The sequence below is a fragment of the Cetorhinus maximus genome, chromosome 15 (genome assembly GCF_964194155.1).
Source record: "Cetorhinus maximus chromosome 15, sCetMax3.hap1.1, whole genome shotgun sequence".
In the NCBI taxonomy this organism is placed as follows: Eukaryota; Metazoa; Chordata; class Chondrichthyes; order Lamniformes; family Cetorhinidae; genus Cetorhinus; species Cetorhinus maximus.
The window spans coordinates 21,396,693-21,420,966 of record NC_135893.1 but is presented as its reverse complement, the minus strand read 5'-3'; the positions used below and the strand labels follow the sequence as shown (position 1 = coordinate 21,420,966).

The 24,274-nt window shown below is 44.8% G+C and overlaps 1 protein-coding gene and 1 long non-coding RNA gene across 5 annotated transcripts in view; one reads left to right on the top strand and one right to left on the bottom strand.

Annotated features, from left to right (window-relative positions):
* Positions 1 to 1,182, bottom strand: part of LOC144690479 (uncharacterized) — a 30,923-nt gene extending 29,741 nt beyond the window's left edge. The window contains exon 1 of the long non-coding RNA XR_013578898.1: positions 1,099 to 1,182. This is a non-coding gene — a long non-coding RNA (uncharacterized LOC144690479). The remainder of the gene's footprint in view (positions 1 to 1,098) is intronic.
* The window catches only part of c1qtnf12 (C1q and TNF related 12), a 63,424-nt gene continuing 39,634 nt past the window's right edge, over positions 485 to 24,274 (top strand). Inside the window, exons 1-3 of one of the 4 annotated variants that reach the window (XM_078558010.1) lie at positions 485 to 1,434; positions 16,281 to 16,418; positions 23,850 to 23,960. In XM_078558010.1, coding sequence (XP_078414136.1) covers positions 1,294 to 1,434; positions 16,281 to 16,418; positions 23,850 to 23,960 — 390 coding nt within the window. In that variant the 5' untranslated portion in view covers positions 485 to 1,293. Of the gene's footprint in view, positions 1,435 to 16,280; positions 16,419 to 23,849; positions 23,967 to 24,274 lie in introns of all 4 variants that reach the window. The other 3 variants (XM_078558009.1, XM_078558012.1, XM_078558011.1) reach the window with 3 other exon arrangements.

The window sequence follows — 24,274 nt, the reverse complement described above, 5'->3', positions numbered from 1 at the left end:
TCATTGTCAACATGAGGGAAAACAGAAAGCTTTGCAGAGCCTTTGGAGAAAGTACTTCGCTAGTTGGCGTGTTTTTTTTTTGCTGTGTGTGTCCCCGCGCATGTTTAAAAAGTTAGAGAAATATTTAATATTTATCCAGCACAGTGCGGGAATGGGGCGAGAGATTGGCCAATTCGCTGCTGTTAAAGTGAGATGGAAAAATCGCACTCCATTCCAAACAGCCCCAACCCCCCCAGGGGGAGGTGGCGGAGGGGGAAGGTGGTGAAAAGCTGAGGAACTGTCACCAGCTTAGAGGCTCGGCGTTTGGAGGCGAAACGCTTTCATCTCTTTTTCCTGAAGCGTCCCAGTCAAACAGGGAGTCAGCCTGGAAAGGGTCTGGAAGTCAGTCTGCTGCTGTTAATGGATTAAACAAGGCTGCAGACTCGGTGCCAGATTTGCCTCCTGCCCCCCCCCCCCCCCCAGTAGGGAGAGATGATGAAGACATGTGAGGGAAAAGCTCTCCCGCCTCTTGAGGTGTTGACGTGTTAAAGCGTTTGTTGGAGCTGCTGTCATTTCCCCATCGCGGAACCTGGACATTTAATGGTCACTTCCCTCTGCAAGGGAGATTAATGCTCGGAGGCAAGATTATTATTTTAAACATCATCCCTTGCAACCTCCCTTTCGTCTCCTTTCTTTCCCCCTTTGAAAGGGTCGTGAGGCAGGACTGAAAGGTATTAAAGGGGGGCGGGGGCGGGGGGATTACAAGACTTCCAGCCATTGGGCTCAGTGCTTTGCAATCGTGCGGGAGATTTCATTGATGCTGGAAGCAGTGGAGGGGAATGCTCCCAATGGGTTAACTGGATGCCGACAGTCAGCAGAAGCGAGGACATCTCCACATTAACCAGCGACACTGTTACTGGCGGGAGGACTGACCAGCTCCACTGCAGGACTGCAGCTCAGCATGTGAACCACCCATAACCAGAGCTGACGATAAATCCGCCCGAGCCTTCACTGCTAGAGATTTCTGAAACTGCCCAACATTTTCCGCCAACTTTTCCTCCAACGCAACAAGACGCTTTTTAAATATATAAATATATATATATACCATGAAAAAACAACCTCTCAGCTCGTGTTAAAAGGTCGAGCCGCCTTGAGCTGCTGTTTTGTCCGAGCGAACCACCTGATGTCGCTTCTTCACCCACGTGTAAGGACGGCTCGCCGCTGAAGTTTTCTCTCTTCAACCCCCTCCCCCCCCCCCCCACCCCCCATATCAAACTCTCAGTGTTTGTTTTGAAAGCCGGATTTGCGTTGAGGATGAGCGCCTGGAGAGTGGCCATCGTGACCATCATCCTGTGGCACCAGCTAGCCCTCTACAGGCAGGCGCTGGCCAAGAGACCCCTGAGGATAAACCAGCACACGGAGCCCTACAACACCACACTGACCAACAGCGATGAGGTGAGTTCAACGTGCTGCTGCTAACTGGGGCTGCTTTTGGGGGGAGAAGGGGCGGAGGGGAGGGGGGGGGGTGTGGATTCACTTTTACCCGCACTGCTGATTTCAGGGGGTGTCATTTCCTTCCATGTTATGTTCTAACTCGGTATTCCGGACTCTCAAATCGACCCCTGTGAATGGAGACCAACCTAGTTTTTTTTTAAAACAATGAACTGTCTGTATATGTCAGATCGGCTCAGTTGCCAACACACCGCCCCTGTGTCAGCAAAGTGTTGGAGGGATATATATCTAATCGACTTGGAGAAAGTGGGATGCACCAGGATAGTGCCCGGGGCTGAGGGGGGTGGGGGGGGTGTGGGGGTGGTCTGGGTGGTGAGGGACAACGCGCAGCCGATTTGATCGAACAGCTCAGATACTCATCAGGAAGGTGGATCCAGGTTGTTTCAATTTGTAGGTAAACTGGTCTCGGAGAAAAGAGCGAACTGCAGGCCAGTTAGCCTGACATCAGTCATCGGGAAAGTGCTGAGATCTATCATTAAGGAAGTCTTAACGAGATACTTAGAAAAGCACAGCATGATCAGAACACATAACAAATCAACATGGCTTTACAAAGGGAAATCTGGTTTGACAAATTTATTATTTTTTTTTGAGGATGTGACTAATAGGATAAAGTGGAACCAGTAGATGTCGTGGTACTTCGATTTCCAAAAGAAATTCAATAAGGTGCCACACAAAAGGTTAATACACCAGATAAGGACTCATGGAGTTGTGGGTGATATGTTAGCATAGATAGAGGGTTGGTTAATGGGTAGCAATCAGTAGGATAAATGGGGCATTTTCAAGGTTATGAGTAGTGGCCTGCGGGAAGGATCAGTGCTGACACAATTTGCAATCTATATTAGTGGCTTAGGTAAGGAGACTGAGAGTAATGTACCTAAGTTTGCTGATGGTACAAAGCTAGGTGGGAATGCAAGCTGTAGGGAGGACACACAGAGGTTGCATAGTGATCTGGACAGGTTAAGTGAGTGGGCCACAAGGTGGCAGATGAAGTATAATGTGGGGAAGTGTGAGGTTATTCACTTTGGTTGTAAGAATAGAAGAGCAAAATACTTTTTATCAGACACAAAACTTGTAAATGTTGATATTCAGAAAGACTTGGAAGTATTTGTACAAGGAATGCAGAAAGCATGCAGGTACAGAAAGCAATCAGGAAAGCAAATGGTATCCTGGCCTTTATTGCAAGGGCATTGGAGTACAGGAATAAAGACACCTAACTACAATTGTACAGGGCTTTGGTGAGACCACATTTGGAATACTGTGCATAGTTTTGGGCTCTGTATTTAAGGGAGGACATGCTTGCATTGGAGGCAGTACAGCAAAGGTTCACAAGAATGGTCCATGGGATGAGAGGGTTGCCCTTTGATGAGAAGCTGAGTAAATTGGGTATTTATTCTCTGGATTGTAGAAGAATGAAAGGTGATCTCTTTGAAACATGCAAGATTGTGACGGGGCTTGACAGGGTGGATACTCAGAGGTCTTTTCCAACTGGCTGGGAAATCTAGAACAGCTGGGCACAGTTTTAGGGTAAGCAGCTGATCATTTCGGACTGAGATGAGGATAAGGAGCCGGTCATTTAGGACTGAGCTGAGGAGAAATTACTTCACTCAAAGGGTTGTGAATCTTTGGAATTCTCTACCCCAGAGGGTTGTGGATGCGGAGGGGGGCAGGAAAGTGGAGTTGAAGCTGAAGATCAGCCATGTTGAATGGTGGAGCAGGCTCGATGGGCCATACGGTCTACTCCTGCCCCTATTCCTTATGTTTTTATAAGGACTAGATGTATAAGGAGTAGAAGTTGACTGCAATGGGCCGAATATCAGTATGATGGGCGATCGATCTGATACTGCCCATTTTATCTCACCGTCTGAGTCAAATTTCTGCCTGTAACTTTTTTGTGCCATCCTTGGAATGTGGATGCTTTTCCACGAGGTGAGGGATGGTAAATTGATTTGCAGCATTCTGAAAGGTACTGGACAATAATTTTATAATAGGGTATGGAGAGGAAGTAGGAAAATTGGAAAGTGCAAAACCAACATCTGAGATCGGTCTGAATTCAGTAAAATAAAAGCAAAGTACTGCAGATGCTGGAGACCTGAAATACAAACAGAAAAATGCTGGAAAAGCTCAGCCGGCCTGGCAGCATCTGTGGAGAGGGAGTTAACGTTTCGAGTCGAATATGATTCTTCTTCAAAACTCTTCAGTTACGAAGAAGAGATATTTTTTCAAAACGTTAACTTTGTATCTCTCTCCACAGATGCTCCCAGAGGTGCTGAGTTTTTCCAGCACTTTCTGTTTTTGCTTCAGAATTCAGTAAAGGCAGTAATGACTTTCTCCTGTGTAAGTGTCCCTGTGTTACTCAAGAGAATACTCCTGTCCTGATTTGCAGGCCTCAAGTGTTTTGACATCTTCAAAATTACATTATTGTTGAAGAATTCTAAATTGTGTTAATCTCTCTAAAAGATTTGTAATTTTGCACATTTAAGATTTTATTTTAGAAAAGAAGCCTCAATCTGTAAGGAGATGGTGGTGTGGTGGTAACGTCACTGGACTGGTAATCCCAAAGCCTGGGCGAATGCTCTGGGGACGCAGGTTCAAATCCCACCACGGCAGCTAATAAATCTAGAATATGACACTAGCCTCAATAATGGTGACCATGAAACTGTTATCGATTGTCGTAAAAACCCATCTTGCCCTTTAGGGAAGGAAATCTGCAGTCCTTCTGTCCAGTCTGGCCTGCATGTGACTCCAGAACCACAGCAATATGGCTGACTCTTAACTGCCCTCTGAAATGGCCTAAAGGTTCATCGGTTAGGGATGGGCAACAAATGTTGGCCTTGCCAGTGATGGCCACATCCTATCAAAGAATAAAGAAAACAGCTTTATGTGATAGCAGAATGGTACCCAACCATAGCTGTGCTGCAGGATCACCTTTGCTCATGGGGATAAAGGGTTGAGTTTCTGTTTTTTCTTCCACTAGTTCCATTCTGGAATGCATGGGACCAAGTTATTTCTTGAGTTTGGAATTTTCCAGATTATAGAATGATGTTAGAATGCCTAACCGCAAGTGTGCAAACCAGAAAAAGCTGTAGATATAAAAATTTACCTGAAACAGTGATAAAACATTATAAATCAGTAATAAAACTGGTTTTACTTGTCCAGATACTGTAACTTCCATTGTCCGCTCCCTAAGTACTGGACCAAAATGATGCTGCGGGTTGCTTGATGTGTTCAAAAACATTCCCGACAACTTGTGTTTCCGAACATAGATTTCTGACCTGGAGAGCACTGTTTTAAAATTAGGGGTTGCCCTTTTAGGACAGAGATGAGGAGAAATTATTTCTCTCAGAGGGCTGTGCAACTTTGGAACTCTCTGCCTCCGAAGGCAGAGGAGGTGGGATCACTGAATATTTTTAAGGTGGAGGTAGATTGATTCCCTTGCCAAACAAGAATCTAAGGTTATCACGGGTAGATGGGAATGTGGAATTTGGAACACAAGCAGATCAGCCATGATCTTATTGAATGGCGGAGCAGGCTCGAGGGGCCGAATGGCCTACCTTTGTGCCTAATTCTTATGTTAGAGGTTACAGTGCATCAGCATAATCCAGGCAGAATCAGCCAGACTAGCACAGGCGATCAGGGAATGTCAAACCTAAGTGAGTTATACCCCAAACCATTTGTATTTTCTTCAAGCCTTTTGAATTCAGGCCCCATGCTGGCCGAAGTTGCCCATTTAAGGCCTTAGTTCGCGGCAGGACAGAAAGGACATCCTCCGGCCTTCCCGTCTGGACTTAATCGGGGCAGAGATGGGAAGGCAGCAGGATCCCCACCCACTGCCCTCCCGTACAATTAAGATGCCCCTACCCCAAACTCGCCACAGGGAAGGACATTAAATTCTGCCTCTTGGGCAAAATTTCCCCATGGAACCCAAAGCAGAAGCTCTGCCCCAAAGGATACAAGGTTCTGACAGTGGAAATCATTTGCCAAAGCTGTTGGAGAAACGCCAGTTAAGGTTTTGATTGGCATTGAATTGGGGGTGACACTTGAGGGGCCTGTAGAGGTGTCACCCATAAATTCAGCTCAGAGACAGCAGTGACAGGACAAAATCTTCTTCTTGTGTTGGGTATACCTCCTCTGATCAGACAGTCTAATGGGCCGTGGTAGAAAATTGAAGATAGAATCTAAAGTAATTTGACCTTTTTTTTGAATTTACTAGCCAATTCTTGGGTCAGGGGGGCTGTCTAGTTTCATTCTCCAACAGCTGCCAGTAGGTCTCCTCTCTCTGGCTTCAAATCCCAATGCAAGGCCCTTCCGGCCATTGGGCTTACATGGACCTTGTTGTCCACCAAAATTGGATGGAACTTTGCCTAGAACGGATGCAGCACAGTTTGGGTATGGTGTGCTTCTTATCCAGAGTCAGGGCAAAAAGTTGCCAAAGAACTGGTCCCGTGAAGTAAAGTGAATCAAACTAATACTGGCACAGAAGAAAACTGGACTTTATAACATACAGTTCATTTGATCACCCCCCACCCTTCTCCACAGTTAGACTGGTTATCTTGGAATCAAAATAACTGCTTCGCATGGGGTAGTGGGTTGGGATGACAAAGTACTGTCAGCTGGTACTGTGAATGTTAATAGTCTAGTCTTCACATGTCCTTCGGTAACAACATATTGTTTCAAACCATATCATTAAGTTAGGAGTTCACATGAAATGTGAATCACATGTTCAGGGAGCTCTTTTGTCTAAATGACCTTCGCAGCCTAGTAAGAGCAGAAGAATCTGGAAAAAGATCCTATTTTTATCTAATTTTTTGACAAAGGGAAGCTGACATTTTATAGATGTATTGCCAAACATAAATGCAATTAGATTAAGCTTGTAACTTTAGAACCATCCAGAGCAACATTCATGCACGCTAACCATTTCCAACATGTAACCACAATTAAACCATATTTGAGTATGCTATTGCATGTTGATATTTCATATAAACAATTGCTGGTTCTGTATTAACTACAGCCATAATTAAAATACATGAACACCTGAAAATACAGGAACCTGGCATTTATATCTAGGACTTAGGCTAACTGGTTCCCCAGGAATGAACACACTATTGCTCCATCTGTTTTTGCTTTTGGGTCTAAGGTACCTGACTATTACTCATTGAATCTTTGTGAAACCCCCTTCAGCCAGTGGACCTTCTCCACCTCCTCTGTTGGGTGAATGACCCTGCTCTGCTGGCTCAGTAACTTGCTTGTGTAGTTCTGTGTCTGAGCTGGTGCCAAGTGGTTGACCATCTTTTGGTTTGGCCTGTTACGCCATTTGTGGCTTGACCTAGGTCACCCATTGGGTGGATGAGGCACTTTGACAAGCATCTCTCTAGGAGAGCCTCCCATATATTTCTAGCTGTTTACAGATATGATTCAATAAGGTTATTTGCCTGTTTTTTTTGCCGGGTTTAATACTTGTGCGTGGATGCTTCCTTTTCCATCTAATCTAGGCTTGTGTCACCTTGGATGTCACACCTGTGAAGTACACTGTGCTGCTCTTGGAGACTTTGTTGTGAACATATATTGTAGAATGCTCTCCGATTGGCCTAGGTATTTGCAGTGCTGCTTCAAGATGCCTGTTATGAATTCAAGGATTATCCTGATGGCTGTGTGCACCTCATTGTAGCTGCCTCTATCGTTGGCTGTTACTTGGGGATGTCATGAGGCAAGGCTCAAAAGTGTGGCCTTGGTCTCCTAGGTGCCAACCTTGTACTCTTCTTTCTGACTTGAATAATCGTGGCACTATGAACTGTCCTGTAATAAAGGTGTCATAATTTGGAAGCAAGAATTCATGTGGCTTTAATAAGATTCTCCGAAATACACGTTTTGTTTCATGTGTTAACATCACTTTAAACGAAAGTAAATAAGTTGAGGTCAGTCACCTAATTTGTGTTCATTGCCAAGTTCACACTTAAAGGCATGGGTGTGAAAACAAGACAAGGGTTTTGGCTATCAAGCCATCGAGGGCAAATCTAACCTTGTTCTGTATGGAAGTTGCTTTGTCTCATGGGTGTGAACATTGTTCCAGGAAACCCTATTTTAAGTGACAACCTTGTGTATCTCTTTTCAACCTTTGTCCCATTTGCTCCTCAAAACATTTGAGGGATGGGGAGGGGGGAAGGTGGGTTCTTTATCAAGATTGCTTCAGCGACTGGCTGCTCCACCAGGCAGCTTTCGAGCTGTGGCTAGCTTTTTCACATTGATGGATGTTCTAAGTGAAAGTAATTATCAATGTTTTGTGATATTTATTGCTTTTAAATTTGGTATAAAGAACTAGTGAGATATCAAGTATTCGTTTATTGTAATCTGGTGAAATCTCTATTTCCTGCTGCTTCTGTAATTTTACTTAATAAATGGGCCTGTCAGCGTGAGATAATGGTGTCAGCGTGAGATAATGGTGTCAGCGTGAGATAATGGTGTCAGCATGAATTACAGCAGTTGTCAATACGGGATGTGCGAGTCAATGTGCGATAGGTGTGTCGCTGCGGGGTGGGTGTGTCGGTGCGGGTGGGTGTGTCGGTGCGGGTGGGTGTGTCGGTGCGGGGTGGGTGTGCCGGTGCGGGTGGGTGTGTCAGTGTGGGATGAGTCTTACTATTTCCTCTACCTCCCAAATTCTTCCAGCAAAAAAAATGAAAATAGACGTGAATGCAAAATAAATCATTTGTTCAGGTGAAAAAGTATCTAGGATCACAATAGCTGCCACCCTCAACATTTTTTCAAATCTCTCTGTACTCTCTTGAAGCCTGGACCTTTAAAGTAACATTTCTTTTTGAATTAGCTTTCAGGTTTTTAATTAAAGTTAAGCAAGGTTGTTATTCTGTAAATAGGGAGAAGTTATATGAAAACGTTTCCGAATTGTGAGGATAGTCTGAAATTTTCATGGCGTTAACAGGAGGATGCATGGAACTTTACTCTCATTGGCACAGGTTTTTGCGATGGGATAAATGAATGCTTGATAATTAAGTCAGTATCCCCTGGGGTTCAGATGGGCTGGAGGCTGTGATGATTTTGCCTGCGCCATTGGTGACTATGTTGGCTTGGATGCTAAGCTGTGTTTGACTTTGGTAAGAGTGATTTAGGAGACACGTGTCCTGTAGCTGTGTGTCTAAGCTCTTGTCCAGAGGCCATTAGAGCTGTACATGCCCAGGAAGAGGCCGCAGACTGCCTGGTTTGGCCCCAGGGATACCAGCAGGCACATGTTACCCATTTGGACTCGCCAAGGGGCACCCATCTGGTGAAGAAGCTGGACTAGTTGAGAATTGCATTTCCTGTTCTCTTGCATTTCTTTGGAACCAAACAGTTAGGTAGTACAGATGATCAGGGATAACAAAAACTAAATTGAAAAACAGAACATCGTCAGCATCTTAGCATATTGACTGCACAATCATATTATGAAGTGAACCTATGGTACAAGTGAATACATCAAAGCAATGGAAAGTAATTCAGTAACATAGGAAATTCTGAAGTGTGATTCTGTGATCCAGCACTGCAAGTGGAGAATGGCGCACTTAGGGAGATCACCTCAGGAAATTCTGGGTATACAAAGCTTGTGATTTTCCATCTGTTGAAAAGACTGGATGGATGCAATGAGGTCTGGAGCCATGTCATCCTGGTGGAACTCAAACTCAAACTAAACATCAGTGAGTAGGCTATTGGTGAGCAAGTGCTGCTTGAAAACACTGTTGACAACTCCTTCTATCACTTTTCTGATGATTGTAGAAGGGTGATTGCCCTGGTTGGATTTGTCCTATTTTTATCTACCAAACGGACCTGGCCTATTTTCCACATGGGCAGGTAGATGCCAGTTTTATAACTGGACTTGGCTAGAGGCATGGCTAGTTATGGAGCATGTCTTCAGCACAACAGCTGGTATTTTGTTGGGATCCACAGCCTTTACTGTGTCCAGTGCACTCAGCTTCGGACTAGAATGGGTCTATAGTCTCTAGAATTTAAAAGAATGAGAAGTGATCTCATTGAAACACGCAAAGCTCTTAGAAGGCTTGACAGAATAGAGAATATTTCTCTTGGCTGGGGTGTCCAGGACTAGGGCTCGGAATAAGGGGTCAACAATTTAGGACTGAGGTGAGGAGAAATTTTGTCACTCAGAGGGTTGTGAATCTTTGGGATCCTCTTCCCCAGAGGACCATGGCTGTTCAGTCATTGAGCCTATTCGAGATCAAGAGATTCTTTGGGTTGAGAGAATCAAGGGATATGGCGATAGGGCAGCAAAGTGGGGATGTAGTTCAGCCATGATTTATTGAATGGTGGAACAGGTTCGAAAACCTCTGAGCTCTACTCCTCCTATTTGTTATGTTCTTACCTTCTTGAAATTATGTGAAGTGAATTGAGTTGACTGAAGAATGGCATCTGTGATGGTGGGGACCTCAGGATGAGACTGAGAAGGATCATCTACTTCTGGCTGAAGGTGGTAATAAACGCTTCAGCACAGTGCTTTATTTTTCAGGCAATCTTTTACACCACCCTAAAGGGCTGTAAAATGAAATGTTTTGAGCTCTTTATTTTATGGTGATAGCGGCATCCATTTCTTCTTCATTTGCTGTCCACTTCAGTTTTTACAACCGTCACCACAATTTGCTATACCTGCTGTGCCTGACTCTGTGCTTGCCTGTCTCTGTGTATGCCTGTCTGTGTGTGTGTGTGTGTGTGCACCTGTATGTTTTTCTGTCTGTGTGTCTGTGTGTGTCTGTGTGTGTGTGAACGTATATTGTCTGGATTTGGGCAATGGGATAAAATGTCAAAATTTGCAGTCGGTAAAAAAGTAGGCATCATGGTTCACCATGACAAGAACTGCAGTTGACCCTAGAAGGGGATAGACAAGCTGGTAGTTTGATGAAATAAATTTAATGTGGGGAAACATGAGCTGATGCATATTTCGAGGAAAACTAAGGAGAGGACATATAGACTATATGGTAAAACTTAATAGGAGCAAAGGGATACACAGATCTTTATAAGTAATAAACACCGTTAAGATGCTTGCAACTATAATCCTTCTGATATCTATAAATGGACAAGTGTGGACAAGAGCTCTATAGCCAAGATGAAAAGCAAAGGGGACATGACAGTTCCAGTGAAGGAGAAGCTACTTGATTAGTGAAACAGAAGAAAGCCTCCATGAGGAAAGCATGGATAACAATCTGGCTAGTTTCCAAAAACAAATGAAGAAAAAGTTGCTAAACTATATCATGAGTCTTTTGGGGAATAAGAACATTGAAATTTGCAAAATAAATGGGGGCGATAGTGCTGATATTTGCACTTTCTCCGTTCTTATTTGTTGCTTTTATTGCGTGGAGGCCAGAACTGTGCACAGTTCTCTAAATGAGGCCTGACCAAGACCCTATACAAGTTTAATTTCACTTCATCACTTTTGAATTCTATACGCCTGGAAATAAGCAGGGGTTTTTTGTTAGTATTTTTAATTGCTTTGCTGACCTGCGATGTTACTTTTCATGATTTGTCATCAAGATCCCTTTAGTTTTCCACCATATACCTCAGAAAATAAGAAACTGAATAAGTGATGTTTCTCAGTCTTCCTACCAAAGTGCATCACTACACATTTTTGTTAAAACTCATTTGCCACTTAACTGCCCAGTCTGCAAGTTTTCTAATCTCATCTTGCATTATGTTGCATTCTTCCACAGTGTTAGCTACACCCCCTAGTTTGATGTCATCCACAAAGTTTGATCTTGAAATTCTTGTTCCTAAGCCCAAGTCATTAATGCACATTATAAAAAACAGTGGTCCTAGCATTCATCCTTTATACACTATTACACAAAGCCCCTCAACCAGTGAACTCTGCCTGATCAAAGTAAGGGTTAATTTGGAAGTCATAGTCATAGAGGTCTACAGCACAGAAAAAGGCCCTTCGGCCCATCGAGCCTGCGCCGGTCAAACAAGTACCGAACTATTCTAATCCATTCATCAGGAAGATCTTGGAAAAGATCCTTTTATCACAATTTAAAACACAATAGGGTGTTACAGCATTCTATTCCCCTCTATGAATCAGTGAGATGGTATCTGGTATAAAACATTCAGCAAAAGACAGACTAAATCATCAATTTGTGTCTTGTAAAAGTTGGTAGGTGCCTTTTGCCTTTCATGTCCAAGCAGATCTTGAACATCTTACCTATTATTTTGGTTTATCAAGGGCAGCGCTGTCTATGTATGTGATCTAACAGGCTTGTGGCAGGCCATTGATTCCAGGAAAGGCTATTGCCTCAAGTCATTTAGAAGTCCAAGTACAATGGGTAGAGATCCCTGTAATTATCTTCACATAGCTGCAACCTGTCTACTGCTTAAAGCATAAGCGAATGGGCGACCTGACTTTCCACTGTATTCATAAAAATGGCCACCAGCCAAATTATTTTCTTGAATAGTATTTATTGCTTCGAAAAACAACAGAATTATGGTCACAAATGGCATTTCTTTTTTTGACCTTTGCAGTTCCATTGTTGTGTCTTTATTTTCAGTGTGATGTCTCATTGGCACATACTGTACAGAACTTGCTGACAGCCCCTTTCAGTTGAGCGTTGTGCCAGTGATATGATTTATTAGCAGCTCATTTAGTGCTAGTCCCAGGAGATAAAAACCTTCATATGGTTTACACCAGATAATATTGTAATACGTCTTTCAGCAATATGCAGACTGCCTCGAGCACGAGAATTCTGTTTCTGTGGTGACAGAGTCTAACCCACAACGCCAACATGATTGGAATGCATGTTGCATCTTCTCTGTACAGGAGGGAACATGTGCTGTTAGTTTCAAGCCATGTTGTTTCCCTGCTTACCATGTGACATGGATTGCTTACATTAAAACACTGTAATGAAGGGGATTATGCAAAATTGTTCACATGGCATGTGTTTTCCATATAGCTGGGAGACTAGAATCATCCAAGAGCGAATGGCCCACATGCTGTCTGAGTTCATAAATAAGAGTGTGAGAGCATGTGGAGGATAATCCTAGCTTGTGGACTGTGATCATTTAGCTTCATCCTTAAAACCGTATAATTGGCGAGGGCCAAGCATACATGAACAGGCTGGAAAGGATTTTGCTTCTTTTGAATATTCCTTCCAGTTTATTTTTATTACTAGAGTCTTTTATTCAGTTTATGCAAATTCATAAAGGAAACTAATAAAAGCAATACTATTGTATAACCTGCAAATTAATGCAAATTTAAAAATTATGCCATATTGTGAATAAGTATTCAGAGTATTACTTGAGCTTCCAAAGTCTTAGAATTCATATACTCATGAATGAAACTGAGCTACCTTTAAAAACTTACACTAAGGCTGGACACCGGAAACCAGACGCATTAATGTTGGATCCAAAATAGCATTATTTTGGACAATCTTTCTTTCTTGACCAAGACAAGTTTTTTTCCATGTTGATATTCAATTTTTAATCCACAAATTCAATTTTTAATCCATTCTTCATGAAGAAGAGTCACACGAACTCGAAACGTTAACTCTGTTTCTCTCTCCACAGACGTTGCCAGACCTGCTGAGTTTTCCCGGCACTTTCTGCTTTTATTTCAGATTTCCAGCATCCGCATGATTTTGCTTTTAACGCAACAGAAAAAGTCTGACATCTATTTTCTTGGTGAAAAGATGGAGCATTTTTGTCTAGAATGTATGATGGTGTTGTAGAATCAGAGAACAGCACAGCACAGAAGGAGGCCACTCGGGCCTTCAAATCTGTGCTGTATTTGGTTCTTTCTCTCGTTTGTTTCTCCATTTTGTGTCTCAACCAATTTGACTTGCTGCATTATTTCTGACTGGTGGTTCTTTCAGGGTACTGAGCCCCAAAAATAATCACCCTTCAGTTGAGAGGTTATTGTTTGAAATCTGGCAAAGGAAGACTCTGCTTCTTGACTTGAGGGAGGGAAGCCTATATAGGAGACCCAGCCCCAGTGAGAGGGTATGGTTTTGGCACTGAGTTCCACATCCAGCTAATTCGCATGCTTACTCAATGCCAGAAGAAGATTGCTGTCCTTTCCAGGGCAGCCAGGGTTATGGATAGCAGTCATACTTTGCAACCCCACACTGTGATAAGCTTGTTTCCCATTTCTAGCCACTTTGCTCTCACTGCATTGTTAACCATCGACAACTGACCAATAATTTGCAGAGGGTACAGTACCACAATACCCACGCCCCCCATCCTTCCTCTGCATTCTTCCTTCAATCGCAGGTGAGCATGTAAAGGGAAGCAATGGAAAACATGTATGACATGTAATATCTTGTTTCCTTATTCACTTCTAATGATCCACCCGATTAAGGAAAGCTGCCTCACACCTCACACATATGGTGGCCCATCCTTTTGCAAGGAGAGTTGTCCAAGGGCGAAGAAAAGGTGATACTACCTCTGACCTTCACTGTTCTTGCCAGTCACCTCAGAACCTCCTGGATTGGAGGAGAATCAGGAGATTGTGATAAAAAAGGAACCACAGTTTGTAGGCACTTAGGGGAGTTACAGTGATTTTAATAAAAAATAGCATATTATGAAGGCACACACTTTTGGTATGTTTTGAGTGATCCTAGCACTGATGGAAAATGTGTGACTAGGTGTTGGATTGCCTGTGGAAATGTTTAGCAATATTTTCCACATGGCAGCCTTGGTAGTTGTGGGGACAGCACCATAGTGGTAATGCTACTGAGCTTGTAATCCAAAGGTCTGGTTAATGCTGTGGAGACTTGGGTTCAAATCCCACCATGGCAGCTGGGGGAATTTAGATTCAAATAATTCAGAATAAAATGCTAGTCTCATTAATAATGACCATGAAACTACCAGGTTGTTTTTTTTTAAAAAAAAAACGCCATCTGGCTCACTCACTCAGGGGAGGAAACCTGCTGTCCTTACCTAGCCTGACCTCCATTAGGGTCCCTCACCGGCGGGTTTACAGGCGGGGTGGGGGAAAGGGCTGTAAAATTCCCCAGTTGGTCTTGCCACCGTACTCCTATCAGTCCCTGACCTGTTTGCAATTTTACATGGGGCAGGCGAGGTGTAGGGCAGCCTGCCGGCCCTCGCCCTAGTCGAGACCAGCTTCCTGCCTGGCTTCAATTTTGAGGCTGGTGAGGGGAGTTCGGGGCAGGGGGGATTTTCGGCAGGTCACCCTGCTCAGGCCACAGGCGGGAAGGAGGGAGTCCACATTGGGTGCCCCACCCCCCCAACTCCCAAGGTCTGCTCTCTGCAGGTACTTTCCCCCTCCCCCCACCCTCTCTCCTCACTGCCCTCCCACAGGCCCTTCCTTCCTTCCTCACCATGAGACCCCCCCCACCCCCTCCTCCTGCACTTCCCTCATCCTGGACTCTGGGACTTAGAATCTGGGGACTGTTTGTAGTCCCAGTCCTGGCCACTGCCACCACTTGGCGCTGCTGGGACTATAGAGCTGCCGGCCAATCAGATTGGCTGAGAGCTCTCTTGAGGCGAGATCTCTGCCTGAGTGAGGGGCAGGAGTCCTATCTCCAGCCAATTGACAATCCTCAAGAGCGTTAAATGGCTCTTGGGCTGTTCTGATTGGTGGGGATGCGTTCCCCGCTGACTCTTCAGATGCCGGGGCAGGATACCCCACCTTCTGAAAAACCCTGCCCACGTGACTCCAGACCCACAGCAATCTCGTTGGCTCTTAATTGCCCTCTAAGATGGCTCAGCAAGCCACTCAGTTGTACCAACTGGCTGCAGAAACTGGGTGCACTTACACCACATGGATTGCAACAGGTCAAGAAGGCAGCTCACCACAACCTACTCAAGGGCAATTAAAGATGCGCAATCACATCACAGGAATAAATTTTTTAAAAGTAGACATTTCAACAAGTGAATGAGTTGATTTTGTTGCCAAAGGGAACAATGTTGGCAGGGCAGATATTTCCAAAGAATGCAGAAAGGTCAGAAAGGAAACTCTAGCTGTTTTGTCAGGAGTTTGAGAAAGGGATCTTCCTACTCAATTCATGTCAAAAATCTTGTGGGTTTGCAGCTCCTTTTGAGTTGGAGTTGTATTAGTATTGTCTTTGTTTCTGTTAAACGTTGAACAACCTTTCTGAGCCTGTCACATTCAACTTATCTGAAGCCACCAGCGAGAGGGCACTAGGTCAGAGGATGGACAGTTAGCAACAAACTGCCATTTGAAAGCCAGTATTCAAGGACCTTGATTCCAGAGCAGGTTACATTGTGCTTTAGCAGCTGCAACTCTTTCATCCAAGGAAGGATAATTTAATCAGGAACTAATGTAAATCTAGTGCGTCATTACATGTGACCACTTTACAAAACACTGTTTTTGGTAAGTTGTGTGGTAGTTTATAGCCTAATCCTTTCAAAATACTATTGGCTTTGGAGCAGCCACAGAATTAGCGGGAACTCTGATACATAACATAGCGACTGAAGGGGATGGGTACAAGGAGCACTGCCCCCACTGTCGGCACAAGGGACACAGAGCAGGGACTCAGCCGATTATGGGTCTACTCCACAAATTTTTTGAGCCTTCACACCCATTGTCCATTCTAGATAATGTGCCATTACACTGCCTTGCATGCAGATTATCAGGGCCCTTGCTGTTCTGCCCTAAAATGAGGTCTTCTTTGGAGCGGAATGGTGATTCTTTTGAGGCATTGCAGATGTATATGAAATGAATGTTGGTTTTGAAAATGAAATCGGCCCTTTGTACTGGCATCTGACTTTTTTTTTCTCATTTTTCAATTTATTTTTCTTTATATTTATTTTCTCCCTTTTTCCATCTCAAGGGTCCTTCCCTGCAGACCCCCTCCTCCAGCCCGGAGGGTGGAAGAATGGGGCGTAGACTTCTTCATGACTTCCGACGCCAGTGTCAATCCATGGTCAGCCAACAGGTGGCACCCTTGTTGCAGGGTGAGACGACCCATGTGAGTTTTTCCTCTTCACCTGAGGTGCCATCACCCACCCCATGATGGTCTGGTAACAACATAGCTAGTGGACTTGAGCTTCAAGCTCCTAGAGAGAATAGGCTCGGGTTTTGTACAAAAATCAGAATTTGGACTTTTCTGCCCCTTCTCCCACCTACACTGTTCTAGTCACAATTTTAAAAATCTTATTGGGCTATAATTCCATGGCATATCTATCAATTAATCAAAACACTTTTCATTCCAGTTGTGTTATATTATTTGCAAAAGTATTCCCTAATTCATTATCCCTGCAAATGAAAAAAAAAAATTATACTCTGGAAAATATCTAGAGGATAGTAGTTTCCCAACAAGGATGGTTTGGCTCATTTGCCAATGTCTTGCTTAAAATCTTGCAGCTGCATACACTTCTGTCTATAAAAGTCTTCCTTCTTGTTATCACTTCTTTCCCCACACTTACCTGGAGAGCATTTTTCAACGATTAATTCCCAGCTCCACATTTACAAGGGGTCATTGCAGTTCAAACAGCCACACTCAGGTTCGCTGATGCTACGTGTCAGATTCATTGTTCAGCCAGCAAACATAATCGGGTGGCATCTAATGAACAGGCTCCGGGTTCCAGGATTTTTCTGAATGTGTGAAACACTGGTGCACCGTCGACTTATCGATCTCAACCAGCTGATCACTCCTGGTGTGGTGAAACTGATCATTGAAAACAAGATTTGACTTTCCACTCTTTGCTCATACAGGAAAACCATCCTTTGGAATGAAGGAAACTGGTTGTTTAAGGCTTTTGGCTAATGGGTCTAGAATCTAGATGAGCTAGTACGTACCAAATTGAACTAAACTGGCAACAATAGGGTAATATTAAGCCTGTTTAAATTTGACTCTTAAACTGAGATGTAGGTTCAATTTAGCTACAGGGATATTCTGATTGAAGCTGACACCTCAGTGTGGTAGTAAGGGAGTGCTATACTATTGGGTGAGACTCCCAGTGAGTGTGAAAGACGCCAGGGCACTATTCAAAGAAGAGCATTATTCCCACAGGCAGGATAGATCCAGCAGAGGCGGCGGCACAGTGGTGTAAAATTGAGAGGGAGTTGCCCTGGGAGTCCTCAACATCGACTCCGGACCCCATGAAGTCTCATGGCATCAGATCAAACACGGGCAAGGAAATCCCCTGCTGATTACCACGTACCGCCCTCCCTCAGCTGATGAATCCGTGCTCCTTCATGTTGAACATCACTTGGAGGAAGCACTGAGGATGGCAAGGGCACAGAATATACTCAGGGTGGGCGACTTCAATGTCCATCACCAAGAGTGGCTCAGTAGCACCACTACTGACCGAGCTGGCCGAGTCCTAAATGACATAGCTGCTAGACTAGGTCTGCGGCAGGCAATGAGGGAACCAACAAGAGGGAAAAAAAATGCTTGACTTCATCCTCACCAACCTGCCTGCCGCAGATGCATCTGTCCATGATAGTATTGGTAGGAGTGACCACTGCACAGTCATTGTGGAGATGAAGTCCCACCTTCACATTGAGGATACCCTCCATTGTGTTGTGTGGCACTACCACCGTGCTAAATGGGATCAATTTCGAACAGGTCTGACAACTCAAGACTGGGCATCCATGAGGTGCTGTGGGCCATCAGCAGCAGCAAAATTGCACTCGAACACAATCTGTAACCTCATGGCCTGGCATATCCCCCACTCTACCATTACCAGCAAACCAGGGGATCAACCCTGGTTCAATGAAGAGTGCAGGAGGGCATGCCAGGAGCAACACCAGGCAAATGAAGTGTCAACCTGGTGAAGCTATAACACAGGACTACTTGTGTGCCAAACCACATAAGCAGCAAGTGATAGACAGGACTAAGCAATCCCACAATCAACAGATCAGATCTAAGCTCTGCAGTCCTGCCACATCCAGTCATGAATGGTGGTGGACAATTAAACAATTCACTGAAGAAGGAGGCTCCACAAATACCCCCATTCTCAATGATGGAGGAGCCCAGCACAGCAGGGCAAAAGATAAGGCTGAAGCATTCGCAACAATCTTCAGCCAGAATTGCCAAGTGGATGATCCATCTCGGCCTCCTCCGGAGGTCCCCAGCATCACAGATGCTAGTCTTCAGCCAATTCTATTCGCTCCACGTGATTTTAAGAAACAGCTGGAGGCACTGGATACTGCAAAAGCTATGGGTCCTGACAATATTCCGGCAATAGTACTGAAGACTTGTGCTCCAGAACTTGCCGCAGCCCTAGCCAAGCTGTTCCAGTACAGCTACAACACTGGCATCTACCCGGCTATGTGGAAAATTGCTCAGGTGTGTCCTATGCACAAAAAGCAGGACAAATCCAACCCAGCCAACTACCGTCCCATCAATTCACTCTCAATCATCAGTAAAGTAAAGAAAAGGGTCATCAGCAGTGCTATCAAGCGACACTTGCTTAGCAATAACCTGCTCCCTGATGCCCAGTTTGGATTCCGCCAGGGCCACTCAGCTCCTGACCTCATTACAACCTTGGTTCAAACATGGACAAAAGAGCGGAACTCCCAAGGTGAGGTAAGAGTGACTGCCCTTGACATCGAGGCAGCATTTGACTGAGTGTGGCATCAAGGAGCCCTAGCAAAACTGGAGTCAATGGGAATCAGGAGGAAAACTCTCTGCTGGTTGGAGTCATACCTAACACAAAAGGAAGATGGTTGTGGTTGTTGGAGGTCAGTCATATCAGCTCCAGGACATCACTGCAGGAGTTCCTCAGGGTAGTATCCTAGGCTCAACCATCTTCATCTGCTTCAACAATAACCTTCCTTCCAACATAAAGTCAGAAGTGGGTATGTTCGCTGATGATTGCACAATGTTCAGCACCATTCACAATTCCTCAGATACTGAAGCAGTCCATGTCCAAATGCAGCAAGACCTGGACAACATCCAGGCTTGGACTGACAAGTGGCAAGTAACACTCATGTCACATAAGTGCCAGGCAATGACCAACTCCAACAGGAGAGAATCCAACCATCGCCCCTTGATGTTCAATGGCATTACCATCACTGAATCCCCCACTATCAACATCCTGGGGGTTACCATTGACCAGAAACTGAACTGGACTAGCCATATAAATACTGTGGCTACAAGTGCAGGTCAGAGGCTAGGAATTTTGCAATGAGTAACTCACCTCCTGACTCCCCAAAGCCTGTCCACCAGCTACAAGGCACAAGACAGGAGTGTAATGGAATACTCTCCATTGCTCGGATGAGTGCAGCTCCCACAACACTGAAGATGCTGGACACCACCCAGGACAAAGCAGCCCACTTGATTGGCACCACATCCACAAACATTAACTCCCTCCACACACAATAGCAGCAGTGCCACAGTACCATCTACAAGGTGCACTGTAGGAATTCACATAGGCTCCTTAGACAGCACCTTCCAAACCTACAACCACTACCACCGAGAAGGACAAGGGCAGCAGATAGATGGGAACATCACCACCTGGAGGATCCCCTCCAATTAACTCACCATCCTGACTTGGAAATATATCGCCATTCCTTCACTGTCGCTGGGCCAAAATCATGGAACTCCCTTGCTAACAGCACTGGAGCAGTTCAAGAAAGCAGCTTACCACCACCATCTCAAGGGCAACTAGGGATGGGCAATAAATGCTGGCCCATCCAGTGAAGCCCACATCCTGTGAATTAATAAAAAAAAATTATTCCAGTGCCCTGATCCATATACACGGTGACTAAACTTTAAATTTCAAAATATATTAAAAATCATATGTCAATGTGCACTTGCTGTCCAGAAAACCTTACTTCTTGCTGTCACATTGTGTTTTTGTCACACTTCCCTATCAACTTTTCTTTATAGGCCAGGATTTTATGGCCCCCGCCTGCCCGGTGGGATATTATGGTCCTGCCAAACTGAATGGAGATTTAAATGGCTCACCGCATCCGCTGTGGGGAGATACGCCGCGGTGGGGTTGTACAATCCTGGCCATAAAGTCCATTTATAAAGGAAACTACCTATGTAAACTTGTCACGTTGTAGTTACACCATCCTGCCAGGCATGGCATTTTTGCATCTCCCAGCTCCTTAGCTTGTGCTGTAGTGATTCTCCTCAGGGCCAATGCAACTCTGCTCCCCAAACTGTCACAAGCTTTGTTTTCTAAGTATGAATAATGCACTTCAGTTTATATATAAAAATAAGGACACATTGTCCTATTTCAAAATCGGAGTGAATATCTATTATTTCAGACCACTTACACATTAATACCTGACATAATTATCCCCAACCACACTTCACCTGAAGAGTGCACCTGATCTTGACTCCCTGTGTACAAGAGCACAGAAGCTTAGCTCTTCAGCAATAAATATATTCACCTCCCCACCACGTCCCCTCCCCACCAAGAAATGAAATGGCAGTTTAAAACCTGTGACCTTTGGAGAAGGAAACCACAACATGTAATCCTTTTAAAGCATTACATGTTTTGCTCATGGCAAGATATTTTTAACAGTATGTTTTAACAAAGAGCATTAATGGATGGAAAATGAGACCCAAATGTGCTTGCAGCATTTGCTAATCCAGACCTATGTTATTAATCGTTGAACCTGCCTTTTGGTGCTCTTGACTTGCAACACACACAAGGGGCTGGATTTTATGTTCCCAAATCGGGCGCACTTACCCCCAACCCCCACCCCCCATCCCGTTCAAAATTTGGCGTGATGACGCCATGTCGGCAATACGATGTCATCACATCAGATTCCCAAATTGCGTAAAGGGAGCAGGGGCCAAAATTGGCAGCCCACCTGCCATTTTGAAACCATTAGCTACCGAGCTATTGATAGTCCAGTCGTCCGCAATCTGTTGTTGCCCCCTGCATTTTTTGGGCGTCTGGCGAGAAAAGTTTGGGAGTCTTTTACTGCAGCTATAGCAAGGCGGCAAAAGGGCAGTAGAAAAAGCCTGACACCAGGACCATGATTGAATGTAGTGGCTGATTGTGCTGGGGAAGGTGGCAGCGCCTGTATGTTTTCAATGACACTTTAAGATTTTTTTTTTAACCTTCCATATAAAATGAAGACTGATTCTGAGAACAAGAGGCCTTTACAATCCTAGATGTGACTGACTTCCTGTTCCCAGCATTACCCCTCTGCCACATGATGTCCCAGCCTACCGTGCCAATTGGGCGCAGAGACCCCGCTTTGCGGCTCGAGTTGACCTCCTTCCTGCCAGTCAGCCATGAATAGGCCATCGGACGCTTTGTTGAACTAGCAGAAATGGCAGGGGCGGGAGTAAGCAGAGCACTCAGTTTCCATTCTGCCTCCCTCACCCCAGCGCGAAACGTAAAATCCAGCCCAAGAGCTTTAACAACAATAAATAAGAGTAATGTTTGCTTTAGGCGGGAAAGTAAAAGGTGATAAACTTTCCTTAACTTCCATAATATTTCTTGATACTGGGGCCCCATGAACGCTCAATAGGCAAATAGATTGGAAGCTATGATGCCGGGTTAGAAAAGGTCATTAATCTGTGCTGAGGTGTGGCCCTTTTTTTATTTGTTCATGGGCTGTGGGCATCACTGGCTAGGCCAGCATTTATTGTCCATCCCTAATTGCCCTTGAGAAGGTGGTGGTGAGCTGCCTTCTTGAACCACTGCAGTCCATGTGGTGTAGCAACACCCACAGTGCTGCTAGGGAGGGAGTTCCAGGATTTTGACCCACCGACAATGAAGGAATGCTGATATAGTTCCATGTCAGGATGGTGAGTTGCTTGGAGAGCTTGCAGGTGGTGCTGTTCCCATGCACCTGATTCCCTTGTCCTTCTAGGTGGTAGAGGTAGTGGGTTTGGAAGGTGCTGTCTAAGGAACCTCGATAAGTTGCCGCAGTGCTTCTTGTAGATGGTACACACTGCTGCCTCTGTGTGTTGGTGGTGGAGGGAGTGAATGTTTGTGGATGGGGTGCCACTCAAGTGGGCTGCTTTGTCCTGGATGGTGTCAAGCTTCATGAGTGTTGTAGGAGCTACACTCATCCAAGCAAGTGTAGGGTATTCCATCGCACTCCTGACTTGTGTCTTGTTGATGATGGACAGGCTTTGGGGAGTCAGGAGGTAAGTTATACTCCACAAGATTCCCAGCCTCTGCCCTGCTCTTGTAGCCACAGTATTTATATGGCAGGTCCAGTTCAGTTTCTGGTCAATGGTAATCCCTAGGATGTTAATAGTAGGGGATTCAGTGATGGTAATGCCATTGACTGTCAAGGGGAGATGGTTGAATTCTCTCTTGTTGGAGATGGTCATTGTCTGGCACTTGTGTGATGCAAATGTTACTTGCCACTTATCAGCCCAAACCTGAATATTGTCCAGGTTTTGCTGCATTTGGACACAGACTGCGTCAGCATCTGAGGAGTGTGGAAAGGTGCTGAGCCTTGTGCAATCAACCGTGAACATCCTGCTGCTTAAGGAGCAGTGTAATTAGCCATGGCCCCTGTAAGGGAGGGCTTCTGTTCCTGATTGCCATCCAGTCACCCCTGCTATGAAATGTTTTTGTGTGGATATTGGGGTGAGGCCAATAAAGCAGATGATAGCACAGTGGTAATGTTACTGGACTAGTGATCCTGAGGCTTGGACTAATGCTCTTGAGACTTGAGTTCCAATGGCAGCTGGGGGAATTTAAATTCAATTAATTAATAAAACTGGAATTAAAAAGCTGGATGATCATGAAACTGCCGATTGCCTTTCCTGTAGTACATTAGTAAACCAGATGGGTTTCTAAGACAATCTGCTGTCCTTAGCCACCCGGACTCGAGACTCGCAGCAGTGTGGTTGACTTTTAACTTCTTTCTGATATGGCCTTGTAAACCACCAGTGGCATCAAACCACTACAGAAGAGCTACCCTCCCTAACAGCACTGTGGGTGTACCTACACCACATGGAATGCATCGGGGTTCGAGAAGGCAGCTCACTACCACCTTCTCAAGGGCAATTAGGGGTGGGCTGGACAGTGATGATAATATCCGATGAATGAATTTTTTAAAAGTAGCTTGTTGACTCTTGCTGTTTAAGTTCATTCATTAAGAATGACCAGTTGGTTAAGGAATCAATTGTGTGTCAGCGCCTGTAGAACCATATCCCGGTGATGACCATTATCGTCATTGTGGGAGAGGGGTGAGCATGAAAGGGGAACAATGCACTAAATGACATGTAAGCATAAAAATGTAGCAAACTGAAAGATGCATGGCATTTCTGAACAGGATCTTCCATAATCGAGTGGCATTGTTAATATATATGGAGCAGTGGCTTCCAGCTTTCTGTTTTGATTACTTGATGCTGTTTTTATCAAACAGCAATACAGCAACAGCCGAGGAAATGGCAGACAGGGCACTGTAATATCCAGGCTACTCTACTGTCTGGAGAGATAATTTGTTTGTTTATTCCTAGCTCCCGGAAAGTCGAGAACATCGCCCAGTGGATCCACATTCATCCTGGATAAAATTTGTACAACGAGATGGAGTCAAGAAAAGCAAGAAATGCAAGGCCAACCGGAAGAAAGTATTGGTATCTTCATTTTTTTTGTCTTTACACCTGTTCCTTCCAACTCTCCTCCTACCCGGATCATGACTCCATACCGGGATATGGTTCCATGGGCATCACGTACCTCACCCAATATGTATGAGCGATGACAGTAAATGTTGGCAGGGCATCATGGCTTAACCCAATCCTACAAATGCCCATGCCCACATGCACAAAGCTTCAGCAGGGGTGGTTTGACAACACGAGTGGGAACCCTGGCTGACTTTCTCTCTCTTCCCCCCCCCGCCCTCTGTAACCCAGGGGTGCTGTGAGGGCAGTGGGGTGGATGTGCT